The sequence below is a fragment of the Mandrillus leucophaeus genome, unplaced genomic scaffold, assembly GCF_000951045.1.
Source record: "Mandrillus leucophaeus isolate KB7577 unplaced genomic scaffold, Mleu.le_1.0 Scaffold148, whole genome shotgun sequence".
NCBI classification, from domain to species: domain Eukaryota; kingdom Metazoa; phylum Chordata; class Mammalia; order Primates; family Cercopithecidae; genus Mandrillus; species Mandrillus leucophaeus.
This window is the reverse complement of record NW_012101454.1, coordinates 4,519,903-4,535,487: the sequence shown is the minus strand read 5'-3', so window position 1 is coordinate 4,535,487 and position 15,585 is coordinate 4,519,903. Positions and strand designations below refer to the sequence as shown.

Sequence of the window (15,585 nt, the reverse complement as noted above, 5' to 3'; positions counted from 1 at the left end):
AGTAATACATATTGCAGTAAAACTTATGTAAGCCTATTCAAACTAAATAGCTTTGATGGGAAAACAATTTTATACTTCTGGAAAAATAACCCCAAACTACCCATAAAAGACAACATTTATCTCACAACTTTTATATTGGTTAAAAATAATCAGATGAAACAACTTTGAACACGGCAATTTATTTTATGCATTATTTAAATCCGCTGTTTAAAAATGTTCAAAAGGCACTTCAAGAAACATTTAAAAATACATTTTTCTGACTTAATGGTGATCACTTAAAATAAGCAAGTCACCAGACATTTTTAAACCATTCATAACACCATTACCTTAAATAATTTTTAAATTCCAAAACACAAACATTCACTATGTAGTACAACACACTGCTCAGCAGTAAGATTAGTTTCCCTCTAATAATATACTTCATGTAGGTTATTAATTTGCAAGGCCCTGCAAAGTTACTAAAACTTAATATAAACTGAAAACTAGAGAGGTAAGGGAGTTGAAATAGAGCACAATTCAACTCTAAAACTTTAGAGTTGGTTTCTCTAAAGAGAATTTGTAAAATTCCTTATTCTAGCCTGTATTAAAGTTTTTATTTCAAATCTTATATATAAACACATTTTTAAAAAAATCAACAGAGGTTACATTAACATTTAGCATAAAATCTACCACACGTCTGCCAGATTGCTTCGGTATGTTTCTGTCAGGCCTACTATAAAGCAGAAAAATAAAGCAAATGAGATTTTTTTGTTGTTGTTTTTGAGAAAAGGGTGAGTGGAAGAATCCAAATAACAACTTCCTTTAATAATTGTAGATGTAGAATTAATTTAAAATTATAGAGTTTTAAGCAGGGCAAGTATCTCCAAAGCCAGCAGGCATTATTCTTAGACTTTTACTTTCCGTTTTATAGGGAACCCTAGTTAGTAGGTTTAAAATTATCAATTAAGTAATAAAAATTCTAATCACTATTAACAGCCAAATTAACCCTGTGAAGGCAGCATTTAAGAGTAACTAGAAAATGGAAGTTAGTAATAAAGCAAATAAAGAAGGGCAATAAACACAAGGCAGAAACCGTCAAAGAATAATAGTCTAATGAACTGAAAACTTAAATGGCAAATAAAATGCTAATTATAATTTAATCAAGGGATTCTTTCAAGTATAATAAATAGTGCATCAACCTGGTAATAACTATAGTTTGACAGTCTCAAGGGAAAAATTAATACTCAAGAAAACTGTGAAACTAACCAGTTAGCAAATTTAATGCTCAAATCCAATTCCATATTAAAAAAATATTAAGAGCTGATCAGTGATTTATTTTCATACCTCATTACAGTAAGAAAAACTCCTCTGAAATTCGTATTTGAAAGCAAACTGGGACAAAAATCTGCTTTATGAACTTTCCACTAGAAAATACAAGCATACCATTATTAGAGAGCATAAGACATCAAAAGCCTTGTTTTGAAACCATACTAAAATCATTTACCAAATAACAAAGATCTTAATCTAAAAGATAGTGAATACATCATCATCATGAAATCTGATTTTATGTGCTCTATGAAGTACTTGGAGAATTGCTTTTTTGTTTTTCTTTTGCTTTATTAGGTCAAACAAAACAATGAATTAGCAGAAAAATGTATGTTATAAAATAGCATTTACTACTTCAATTTTTTTTTTAACAATTGTGGAACTTTTTGATGACACTTATGTATGCTTTTAATAAATTATGTACTTATTAGTACTTAATGAACCCTTCCTGCCTCAACATAAAATTACTAAACTTGGAGAATTACAGATTTTATTGTGGGCCCTGATATTAGTCACTTTGGAGAAGCTAAAAATTTGGCCAAAATGAATGATCCAATGACCCTTTAATTTATCTTTATTTTAGATTTAATATAGTGTGATCCTGTACTACAGTGATTTAAAACATGCTTTTTGAAAAATGTCTTAGTAATGGGGCAGTAATCTTCGTGTGTTTCAAACACTATTTGCACCAAAATCACGTAGGTTGTTGGGTACTGGTTCTCAAACTAGGATAAGAAAGACACCTGCAGAGTTTGCTTAAACACAACTGCTAGCCCCTGCCCTTAGAGTATCTGATTTAGTAGATCTGAGATGGAGCCCTGAGAGAGGCTGCATTTCCAACAAAGTTCCCAGGTGATGTTAATGCTGTTTGCTGGGACCACACTTTTGACAATCGCTGCCCTAGGGTATCTGGTAAGAATGCATACTCTTGGGCCCCATGCTTAAATTAGAATTTCTGAGATTGGGGTTTTCAGATCTGCATTTAACAACATCCTGGGCAAGTGTGAGAACCACAGTTTAAGAATCACTTTGACAATTTGGCTGGGTTAATTTGACTATTACTGGCCAATGTATCAGATATCACATAACATATACATAAAAATGGAAATAATGCTAAATGAATAACCCCAAGCCTGAGACGGTTCAAATGAACACATAGGGTTTGAATATAACTCCTACCTCTGTTACTTACTAGCTTTGTGACAGTGACAAAGTTACTTTAATTCTCTGAGCCTCAGTTTCTTTATCTATAATAGGGGAAAAACACCCAAATTTTGAGGATTAACACTATTATACACAGATTATCTAAGTACAGTACCTAGCATACAGTTGGCACTTGATAAATAATAGCTATTATTTCCTTATCTGGTCAAAGCAAATTTTTCATTCACTTAAATGCAGTATTTACACTCCAAGGTAACAGAATAATAATACAGTCTTCTATTTATTGCTCCCTATTCTGGGACAGACAGTGTTCTAAGAACCTTACATTTATTTAATCCTCATAAAAATCCTGTGAGGTAGGCAGTATTATCATCCCTAATTTACAGATGAGGAAACTGAGACACAGAGAGATTAAGTAAAATTGTTCAAGGTTACAAAAACAGTAAGTGTTGGAGCAAGAATTTAAATCCAAGCAAGTCTGACTCTAGAGCCCAGGATTCATCACAACATTCATTTCCTATGAGCAAATCTTAAGGTTTTTGGATATTTATAGTAAACCATTTATACTTCTAGTCAAGTAACACATATGAAAATTCATGTACACACCATGGTGAAGAGCTGTTCAAAGAATCAAATGAATGCCTTGAAATTTTGGCAGATGATACTACCATGATAATAGGTAAAAATTGGTGCATGTTTTCACTATGTGGGCAGAGTAGTCCATGGTTAGCCAATGAAATGAACATCCTCTCAAATACACCATTCAAAGAGGTCATGATTTTGACATGTTTTGGCACAATAAATATAAATTACTTAGCTAGCTGGGCGCTGTGGCTCACACTTGTAATCCCAGCACTTTGGGAGGCCGAGGCGGGTGGATTACTTGAGTTCAGGAGTTTAAGACCAGCCTGGCCAACGTGGCAAAACCCCATCTCTACTAAAAATATGAAAATTGGCTGGGTGTGGTGGCACGTGCCTATAATCCCAGCTACTCGGGAGGCTGAGGCAGGAGAATTGCACCACTGCAGTCCAGCCTGGGGGACAGAGTGAGACGGTCTCCGAAAAAAGGAATTACTTAGCTAAATAGCAGAGTCAGTGGCACGACAGCTATGTAAAATTGGCATAATGATAAACATAAGGGAAATGTAAATCTTTTGTACCATAAAAATAATCTCATAGAAAGTCTGTAAAATATTCTGTTATGACACACTGAGTACTGCTAAACATAATAAAAATAAAAAATTTCTTTCCCTTCAGAAACTCTTTAAACAGAGTCACTAAAAATAGAATGAAACATTTGTGAATGTTTTCGATGACAGTCTTGACTAGGTAATTCTGCGTTGTTAGAACTATCCATTAGCAAAACAATTATCCCAAAATAGCATCAACCTTCAGACTTATTTATAAATTAAGTATCTACTCTTTCAATATATAACATTTTTGTTTAAGCACTCTCCATTTTCTATTGTTTTTAATTCTTGTCAAAATCTTGCCACTGTAACTAACAGTCACCTCAGATCCTATAAATGAATTTTAAAACTCTGCTTTAAACAAGTTATGAAAGGCACAAACAAGTTCTCATCTCAACAGGATGACAATGAAATAAACCGTAACTATGTAGTTGGAAAGAGTTTAAAATAATCAATTTAAAATGTCAGTAATTCCTGAGAGTGGCACTGTTATAAGAAAAGCATCCTCAAATAGCATTAAATTTATTAGTTACTCATAATTAACAATGGGTAAATTTGGGAACAAATATTGTAAAATACATGTTTACAAATGCTATGAATGGTTTGAGTAAATTAATAGTGGAGAATGGTATTCAAGAGTGGCTAAACATATTTAGAAGAGAGACAACAGAGATTCCGTAAAAGATTACCAATTAGAATCAAGTATATAATATAGTCAAGGCCCATGAAAATTTTAAAGTGTGGTTTTATTAATGCACTTCAGGGTAAGTGCCAGTTTTATTTTAGCTTCTTCTGGAAGAAATACTACCAATTATAAATAATCACAGCAATATTTTCATTAGACAAAAACTCTGTGTGTGTGTGTGTGTGTGTGTGTGTGTGTGGAGGGGGGTGGATCATTTATATCATACTGCAAATATAAACTCAATTCTTGAGCTGTATTAACAACACTGAGCAACAATATTTCTAAAATTTTCTTTAAGGCAGATCTGTTTATTACTAACATGGTGCAGTATAGTTTTAGTAAATTTAATTATTTTAGTTTCTCAGTGACAATAATACAGATGGTCAGAAAACAGGCAACAAAATCTCTTTTCTAATTCCTCTACCTGGCCACCATTTTAAAAACACAAGTTCTTCATATATATAGATATATTTATATATTACTGTATCAAAACACATTTTAACAGACTTCACAGCTCATTTAAAGCTTCAGTTTATAGTCATTCATGTGAAAGGTTTCTATAAGGAATGTTCACTTAGAATTCCTCACTGGGATTCCAGTGTTCTATGTCAGAAATGCAGAAGTCCTTTTTCAGTGCAATGCTAGACATTTTACCTTTGTTCACTCATGATTTTCTTTCAAGGGTTTCCTAACTTCACTTTTGTATCTTCCTTTTTGTTTGCTTGACTAATTTCCTTTAGTATATCTTCAGGTAAGGTAGGTTGATATCTGTATAAATAACCATATGGACGAAGATGATAAACGAGGTATTCTAACTCATACATAGTTGTAGAATCAACATAGTGAAAAGAAACTGCAAGATCAGAACAGCAACCAGGACCCTAAAAAAGTAGTGGAAACAGGCATTGTTAATAAACAGCACATTGCTAGCATACAATATTTACATACTTATAAAGGACAATGTAATTTTAAAAGAATGCAAACATTAAAGATGGCAAGGTAAAGCAAAGGAACCTAATATACTAGACCTGTGGAATAAATCAATAGTTTACTTAGATGTCCTAATGATTTAAAACTAATTGAAATTGGTGAAACCAAGTGAAATTGTGGAAAGTATTTTTAACTGAAATAATATTCTCTCACACTCTTTAGCAGATAAAATTATTGAGATTTCTTCAAATCAAAAGAGCAGCATGTTGGAGGATAAATGTCCTCCAACATCTGCTTTCTCTTCCTAATTTTCTTACTGTAATTTTTTGCGTGGCTCAGACTCGGAAAGATACCTCTGGGGCATTCAGTGACTACAAAGCCTTGCCCATTAGGTGTCTACAACCCAATACACTTCATCTATATATATCAACTCAAGCAGTACAGTATTTGAGACAAAGCTCTCAAGCTAGACTTGGGTTTGAACCCAAATTTTGTGGGCAAGTATACGACCTTGAGTAAGCTATTTATTCTCTGTAAGATTCAATTTCCACATCTGTAAAAGGTGGTTATTTAAAGGAGACAATGTGTGTAAAATGCTTGGAATTACCCTTTGCTTAAAATAAGTGCTCAATAAATGTTAGCTATTATTGACTGAAAAATCGTATCAGGTGGCCCTCAGGTAGGTCAGATTTAAACCTTTGTCCAATTATGTAATTCTCATAAATTCCTAATAGGGTTGGTATGAGAACAAAGTTTAAAATAAAACAACAATACAATGAACAAGAAAGCAGTAAAATTAAGAAGACAAAAAGAGACGAATTAAGCAGTCAACCTAGAATCAGAATTGGTATCTGGAGAACGTTGGTGTCATCCAGGTGACTCCAACAAAACTTCAGGCTCCATCTGACATCTTTGTAAAGAATGAGGGAGATAGTCTAGCAAGTTCCAAGAGAAGATGCATATTGATTGAATATTTAATAAATCTAGTAATTCATGTTTGGAAGTATGTAGCTTACAGTGTAGTAAAAGTTATCAAACTGTCCGCTGCATTTTCTCTGCTGTTATCTCTGAACTTTCCTTTGAAACACACACTGGATATGTGGATTCTTAGACAACCTAGTCTTGCACCTTTAGGAAATACCAGAATAAAAGCAAATAGGAAAAATAACCAGATAGGTCAACTTGTGATTATCTAAACTAGCTCTGTCCAACAGATATGTGAGCCATATAGTAGCCACATTAAAAATGTAAAAAAAAGGAAAAAAAATGAAATTTATTTAACGGAAAAATTTCATCATATTGTTTTAACATGCAATAGTTTTACAATGATTAATTAAACCATTCTTGAAACCAGGTGTGTATTTTATTTATGGCATGTCTCAATTTGGACTAGCCAAATTTCAAGTGCTCAATAACCACATGTACCTTAGTGACTACTATCCTGTCCAGTGCATATTAAACTTAAGGACTAGACCAGTAATAGTTTTAAATTGCTGACCTCTGGAAGCAATTTTTATGTTCTCTAAAATAATTAATATTTTTGATAAGATTTACTGCATTAATTATGTTACTCTTATTTATATTTTACTGGATAGTCAGGATTCTGTTAGGCATTTATGCAATAAAAGACAATAAAAGAAAAAAGCTATAATTATTAGAAAACAAGAGCTAGCAGACAATTATGGTTACCCAAAAAACTCAAGAATCTCAAGCGAAGAATCATCAGAATAGGGAATTCAGTTACAAAGCCAGATTTTAAAGATGCTTAAAAAGAAAACCAAACAAGTAAGTTTTCATATATATCAGTAAAAAGGTTAAGTTTTTAAAAAGCCCAAGTAGAACAGTAACAGAAATATTGCGTACCTATGGAAATGGTTTATAAAACTTGACCAAAGGACCTAAAAGGCAACTTAAAAAAAATCCTTGGCAGTTATCCCTAGATTAATGAGCTTGTATGCAAAGATAAAGAAATGAGTTGCCAAAACACTTAGAAAAAAAGAAGAGTTAATTTGCCCTTAGAATAGTAACTTAAAATTACTGTAAAGCTACAAGGTTCAAAATAATATGGTGCTGGGCCAAAATCAAATTAGAACAATGGCATAGAACTGAAATCCCAGATATAGATCCTACTATAAGTAAGGGCTATCTATCGTGTACGATAAACGAGATATTTTAAATCAGTAATGAGTTAAAAAATGGCAGTAGAATAATTAGTTAACAATTTAAAAAAATCAGGAGCTCTCTACCTCAATTATGTACTAATATGTTTCAGACAGAATAATGTAAATGAAACTGAAGAATAAAATAAATCATATTTGACCACTTCTGACCTACAGAAAAGTCAATTTTTCATGTAGAGAGATATACATAAACAATTACATATATATTTTAAATCTACCATATTAAGACTCACTGCAACTTCTCTGGTGAAAAGTCTATTACTAAGAAGGTGGAGTGGGAAGGGAACTGCTTAAGAGTCAGTTCTGAACAAGAAATTTAGGAATGTAACTCTTTCATGAATTAGAGTATCTTTTACCCTGGCTCGCTAGATAAAAATTTTCTGTATTTTCAGTAATTAGTACATAGAAAAAAAAGTATAAGATTTAAACTCATTTAGGGGGAAGAAAACTTACTAAATGATAGATGAATAATAATAGAATTTTAGTTTCACGTTGGGTTTATGTAAGAATCTCCTGATGGAGAACAGGCAATGTCAGATTGATGGGTCAATTTTGGTACTCTGAATTCTGTTTTATGTTCTTCAACATAATTGGATAAATTTTTATAGAAAGAACAAATGTGCCATCCATTTAATAAACCACTACAATGTAAATAAAGGATGCACTATATTTATTTTGTTCATATAAAGCATATTGTTAGGTATACTTTATTTGCAAACAGGAATTATAGGCAGTACTTTTGAAAGGGAGGCTATTTTACTGTTTACAAAATAATGACAATTATGATGTCCCTTTGCTACTCTTGTATGTATACCCAACATTAGATACTCTTAGTAATATCTTATGTGCATTTGGATGTATTTGCTACATGTTTATATTCTTGAATTTGGGTAAATTTTTTATATGGGAAAAGGATACAGAATTAAGAAAGGAAAAGATCAAGTCATCTTGGAATGGTCAGAACATATTAAGAAAAGTTTACATCAAACAAGCATCCAAAATGGTACTCTCACTAAAACAGAAAAACAGATTATGAAAAGTTTCCTTTTAAAGCTGATTACCTAAAGCTCGGGTCAGATGTTCTAGGACAGGATCTCTGAACCATGGTACTACTGACATTTTGGGCAAGAGTAATTCTTTGTTGTAGGAGGCTGTCCTGTGCATTTTAGGATGTTTAGCAATTAGTAGGTTTATAATGTAGTGGGTTTTTACCCATTAGATGCCAGTAGCAGCCTCCTAGCTGTAACAACCAAAAATGTCTCCAGACCTTGCCAAATGTCCTCTGAAGGCAAAATTGCCCTGGGTTGAGAATCACTGTTCCAGATGATGATCTGAAAGCATTGCCTTATGAAGATGAGAGTAGTAGCATGAAGTCTATTATTTATATGTTAGGTCCAGAGAAAAGAAGGCATAGAGAATTAGATTTCATGATCCCCGGTCTCATTCAATTATCCACTGAAGCAATGCTTATAATAATGAACATAGCACATACATAATTAACATTGATAAAGCTCAATGTTGTATGAAAAGGGGAAGTTGTAGAAAGATGCTTATTTAAAAATCTGAAAAACAATATTATATGTTATTGATACATAAACATGTAGAAAAATATAAAACATTCATGTTAATGAGTAATATTAAATTCATGACAGTGGTTAACTCCAGGGAAGGAGGTTGGAGAGGGTACACAGGCCTCAACTATAGCATTTTTTTCTTTAAAAAACTCTGAAACAAATGTGGTAAAAGATTAATATTTGGTAAAGATTGGGGCATAAGTACAATGTATATTCTGAAATATTTGTACAACTGGAATACTTCACAAAATAATGTATTTTAGATACAATTCTCAGGAATGTGAGCCAAGGCTTATTAAATGCTTACTGTGTGAAGGGCTGTACTATGTTGTAATTACAACTAAATAAGACAAGTACATTATGTCCATCTTACAAATGAGGAAACTAAGGCTCAGAAGTCAGACAAGTCGTTCGGCTATTAAGTGGGAGAGCAGGATTTGACTCTAGGTCTTTCTGAACCTCCACTAAGTCCTCCTGATGACTAGAAGGCTCTTTACCCAGATCTTCACACAGCTTGCTCTCTAATATCACTCAGGTTTCTGCTCAAAAGTCACCTGTTTGAGAGGCCTTCCTTAATCACCCAAACCAGAGGACTCCATCCCATTCTGGGTCACTCTACATCCCTTTACTTGGCTTATTTTTCTTCAGGGCACTTACTACTAAAATCCTATTTTATCTTTATAAGTCTGCCTGTTTACTGTATATCTCCTCATCCAGAATGTAAGGTTCACGAGAACTGGAATTTGGCTGTGATGTACTTCTACATTCTCAGTGCCTGGCATATAACCAAGAGATGTTTGCTAAGTGACTACTGCTGACGTCCCTGTTCTCATCTATTTTGTTATACTGTCACTCTATTTAAAAAGACTACGAAAGGGCCGGGTGTGGTGGCTCATGCCTATAATCCCAACACTTTGGGAGGCCGAGGCTGGTGGATCACAAAGCCAGGAGACCATCCTGGCTAATGGTCTTGGAAACCCCATCTCTACTAAAAATACAAAAAATTAGCCGGGCGTGGTGGCAGGCACCTGTAGTCCCAGCTATTCGGGAGGCTGAGGCAGGAGAACACTGTGAACCTGAGAGGTGGAGTTTGCAGTGAGCGGAGATGCGCCACTGCACTACAGTCTGGGAGGCAGAGTGAGACTCTGTCTCAAAAACAAATAAATAAGAAAGAGTCCTCATTATTGGTACTAAAGAAACATACACATATTAACACGTTTTTATCAACAAAATTCAGTCAGTCCGAGTATTAACATAGTAATAAAATTTCTAAACTTACCTCTACAGGAGGATAATAGTTGTAATTCCAGTACCAAAAGGTTCTAGGTAGATAACCTTTAATTAAATGGTGTTCTGGCACAAAGGGATGAAAAGTTTCTTTTCCAGTGGTATCTCTGGAATCTCCTGCTTCTACATTTATAATTTCCATGCATCTCCCCAGTGCTAAGTCTTCAATGGAGGAACTATGTGTACACTTGTCTGTTTTAAATGCATCAACAAATCTTTTCAAGGCTTCTTTGCTTAGTACATATCCTGCTCCTCCACTCATGTAGCCCTGTTTTACATAGGGCTTAAATCTTCTCCCAAAGTAAATGGGTTCTTCAGGGTCGTATTTCGAAAGAAGCCACCTCAAATTGTCTAGTATGACATATGTGTCATCATCTGCTTTCAAAAACCAATCAGCATCTTCTAAATAATGTTCATGAACATACTGAAAAGCTTTAATTGTTTTCCAGTATAGTTGATCTCTGCCTTCTTTGGTTTTCAATCCCACAGCAGGGAAGTCTTTATTTTCTTCTGAACTCATAAACAACACTTTGTTACAACGCTGGGCCCATGTAGCTTTGACATGTTTGGCCTTTTTCTCTAGGTTTTGAGGGCCGGTCATAACCCAGCAAAGAATTTTAACTTTCTGATAGAGGTTTTCAGCGATGTCTGTGTTCTCATCTATTAAACAAAACATTTTAAAAAGTTATTTACATAGATGTAAAATCCAAATATTAATAAATTATACTGAAGAAAGCATTTTCCTAATTTCAAAGGTTCTCCTATTTATCCCTCTATTAGTGATTTAGCCAAAGGAAAGCAAAACTCATCCTAATGTAAACTGACATTCTGATTTATTGGTTTCACGTCAGTGTTATCCAAGAAATCACTGGAGCTAATAAGAGTTGACATTATAATCTAAATTCCTCTCAAACTGTAGTTTACCAATTAAAAGCAACAGCATCACCTGGGAGCTTGTTAGAAATGCATAATCTTAGGCCCCAACCCAGATCCACTGAATCAGAATCAGCATTTTAATAAGTTCTCCTGGTGCTTCATAGCCATGCTAAATGCTGCCTTAAATAGTCTCTGCTTGGCACTTCATAGAAGAAAGCAGCTGGTTTTTAATAGATTATTGACTGAAATTTCTAACTGCTCTGAATGAGTTTCTGAAGAGCAGGAAAGACATGCTGCTGAAGTGGCAGTTCATTTTTGAAGTTCACAAGAATCAACTATAAAGAATTTCTACAAGTACCCAGAGGTGGTAAAAGTTCAAAGCACAGGAGTTGAGATTACTTCCTGATAGTAACATACCTCATTCCAAAATGTAAACCCACCAATCAAAAACAGAAAAGAACAATGGTAGACGTGGCAATTCCAAGACTAGAGCAGTGTTGTTTAAACTAGTGGTTTGCAAAGAAATAAGGAGCTTATACCAGAATATAAAGCAACACATTACTTTGAAAAGGGCCTACCATTAGAACCAACCAACCAAAATGTCCACTTAACTAAGCAGTGAGCTTAAAACTGATTTACATCCTAGTGTAACCTCATTATCTTGTGCAGACAAACAGTTTACAAACTGTCAGGCCAGGACCGCATTTTGAGTAACACTGGTGTACAGGAAGAGCTCAATGATGGCATTCTAGATGAGTACTTCTTAAGCTATCTGTGGTGAAAGGCCAATTTTTATTTCTAATACCGGTCTATACTGTGTAAATAGGATAAAAATGAATTATAAGAAAAACAAAACTAACAGAAATATAAAACACAAGCCCTATATTTTTATTTTTAGCTTCAGACAAAATTACTCCAATTACAATAAAAGTTTCTGCTTACTCCCAAGTAAGCAGCCATTCTTTAGTTATAGGACCAGAATGAGTCTATGAACTGACTTTCAGTAGCAATGTTCTGGGCAGTATCCTGATGAAGTATGTACTTAAAATTAAGGTCAAACAGTAAGTTACTTAGTCCTATGAGAAATTAACAATGAAGGCATAATATACTAGTTAACCAACTGAGAGGAAATAATGGGAAAAGCTGGGTGGAACATAAAAATATTCTCATGTCCCGGCTGGGCGCAGTGGCTCATGCCTGTAATCCCAGCACTTTGCGAGGCTGAGGCGGGCGGATCATGAGGTCAGGAGTTTGAGACTAGCCTGGCCAACATGGTGAAACCCTGTCTCTACTAAAAAAAAAAAAAAAAAAAAAAAAATTATCATGTCCCTCTGAATATCAAGATTCACAATCCAAAAGGACAATAGCAGACAAAATCACCTTACTTTCAGTCAGAAAGCATAGACATCTCATATCCTTGAGGAGCCCAATCTCTTAGTTATACAAATATACCAAACCTTGAATGGACAGAAATACTGAATGCAAGAATCCCCAATCTGTTTCATTCAGGCAAGACAGGTTTGTCCACTGCCGCTTGATAAATAATTTTTCATTCACTAATTACTTTGTACCGGGCATGGGCTGGCACAGGAGATGAATAAAATGAGTAAGACACATTTCCTGCTGCAGAGAAAGTCAGTCCATTCAGGGAGCCTGAACCTGACACACAAACCAGTAACTGCTAACTAGTAAGACATGTTATTATAGAGGTATGAACAAAGGATTCAATGTGCTGAAGGAAAAGAAAGTAGTGGCTAATAAATCCTACAGAGCAGTATATAGGGACCTGGGTAGAACAAAAAGAAAGATAAAAATAAAGAGATGACACAGAAAATAGGTTATAAGTTCACCAAAAGGAATGGTGAAGTTTGGCTGACTGCAGGTACATGGGTATAGCTGAAGGTTTGAATCAGAAATGCACTGTGGACTAAGAGGAAAAGATGAAAAATGGTAAAGAAGTATCATAGAATGTACTGATAAATGGAATTGGCTAGCATGTGAAGGCAATCACCTACCATGATTTCATAATTTCTGGCACTGACAGATGCTAATGAGCTATATAAAATAAAGAATAGAGGAGGAAGAGCAACTTCTAGGAGTAGGAAGGAAAAGGAGACTCAATTTACACATGCTGAGTCTGAAGGGAGTAGACAAACTTTTAGCATACCCCACATGTTGTAGGCCATTGAGCTGGACAAGTATGTATCTAATACACATGCCTATAGTGAGGCCTAGTACGGCCTACTGTTAGTAGGGAAATCTGGCTCCAGTTGATCATCTAAAGCCATGTAGCTATGCTACAGTGCAAACACACAGTGATCAAACTGTTCTGTAAGAACACAGAGCACCTGCTCAGAGCTGAATTACTGTTATACAAACAATCCCAAAATATGACACAGTATGCATATGTTTGCTAGTTGAGAAAACGGAACCAGGCTTTGAAATCTCACCCTTCAACCTCTGATTGAGAGGTAGTGAAGAAGTAATTATTACTGGGAAGAGAAGAGAAGCAACTCTGAATAGTGGACCCTCTGCATCCCAGAATTCCAATAGTTTTCAAGCTACTTATATTATTTTCTGTCAAACCATATTTTGCAGAGATCTTTGCATTGGGTTAATGTCTTCCCACAATGTCTGGAACTGGGCTAAAGACAGTAAGAAATAGATGGAAATTAAAATTATGAGGGTTGATGATGTCACACAGATAAACAGCTAAAGGACAGAAACTTGGAGATAACACTTAAGGGACACATAAATAACTCAACTGAGAAAATCTGGTTAGAGGTAGGAGGCTAAGAGAAAATGAAGTCTTTAGAACGCATCGTTGGTTTTTAACTTCCTTGTTCTTTGTGCCTCTTGAGGAAAAAAAAGAGTTATATTAACTATAAAAATATAAATTGAAATTTATATATACCTCAAGTTTCTCTGGGAAAATAAGACTTAAGCAAAAGCTATGAGCAAAACAAGTAACAAAAACCAAAGACACACATATAACAAAACTGGACCTAAAAAAACATTTTCAGAAACAAATCTAATCTGAATAGTTATGCCCTTCCCCAAATCACGGTTTCTGAACCATTTCTACTTAAAAATTAATTCAAAATTAATATTCCCTAAATAAATCTGGGTTTTAGCAATTCCTTCTCTCAAGGCAAACCAAGAACTGTTATTTAGTATCTGGAATATATAGCCCATTTTAATCAACAGATATAGACAGGGATATGACAAAATTTAGACTAAAATACTGCTTATATTTACTCCTTAATAAAGTAAACCATACCTTTATGTTGGCTAGAATCTGCATTGAAGTTCATTTCTCCTTCTAGATGATTCTGTCCATTATCATCTGAATGCCTCGCATGAGGATCATTATGAAGAACATTAGGCTGGATGTCACCCTGTTCTCCCAACAAAATACTAAATAGCTGGGAACATAAAAGAAATCCTATTGCTGATCCACAGAGGAAGGTTAAAAAATTCAGCCAGGATTTAGAGGCCATTTCCCGAAAGTGTATTTCTGTAAGAACAAAAATTAGCAGGATGTTATAAAATCAAAACTAGATATATAACAGGAGTAAAAATTCTGGTAACATTTAGCTATAATGGAAAGTTAATTTCTAACAGTATTTAGCTATTTATTATCTATGAGTTTACCCCTCTATTTGCTGCTTAAACAGCACACTATGGAAAATTCATAAAAACAGATTAATTAGTAGGACAGTCATAGTTGGGGTGGGGTATGGATAAGTATGTCAGAATTGCACACAGAATTTCCTATTCTTCCCATCAGGATCCTTTCTGGATCTAAGACTACTTGTCATGTTGTTTTTCTTTCTTTGCTGTTAACTCTGAGTACTGAAGTCTATTTCCTTTTCTTTGGTAGCAACCACCACCCATTCTCCAACCCAAAAGTTAGCAAAACCCTTTCTGTAAAGAAGTAGAAATGAAGTATTTTTGGCTTTTTGGGTCTCATGTGGTCTCTGTTGCATCTTCTTTTTAAACAATCCTTTACAAATGTAAAAAACAGTTTTAGTTTGTGGAAGACTAGGGTCAGCACAGTTTGGGGACCCATGGACCAAGCTGGCCTGCCACCTGTTTTTGTAAATAGAGTTTTATTTGAGCACACCCATGCCCATTCATTTATATATTGACTATGGCTACTTTTGCCCTAAAACAGCAGAGTGAATAGCTACAATAGAGGCAATATGTCTCAAAAAACCTTACCTAGCCCTTTATAGAAAAAGTTTGCTGGCTAGGCACAGTGGCTCATGCCTGTAATCCCAGCACTTTGGGAGGCCAAGGTGGGTGGATCACTTGAAGTCAGGAGTTTGAGACCAGCCAAGACAACATGGTAAAAAATTTAGCTGGGCATGATGGCATGCACCTGTAGTCCC

General features: G+C 34.6%; 1 protein-coding gene across 1 annotated transcript; it reads right to left on the bottom strand.

Moving 5' to 3' along the window:
• Window positions 1-160: 160 nt before the first annotated feature.
• Window positions 161-14,750, bottom strand: C1GALT1 (core 1 synthase, glycoprotein-N-acetylgalactosamine 3-beta-galactosyltransferase 1). Its single transcript, XM_011974719.1, has 3 exons — window positions 14,472-14,750; window positions 10,308-10,975; window positions 161-5,225 (listed from the first exon to the last, which is right to left on the bottom strand). Exons 1-3 carry the CDS (start codon window positions 14,689-14,691, stop codon window positions 5,022-5,024), a joined length of 1,092 nt encoding a protein of 363 aa, XP_011830109.1. The 5' UTR covers window positions 14,692-14,750; the 3' UTR covers window positions 161-5,021.
• Between the last annotated feature and the right edge of the window lie 835 nt (window positions 14,751-15,585).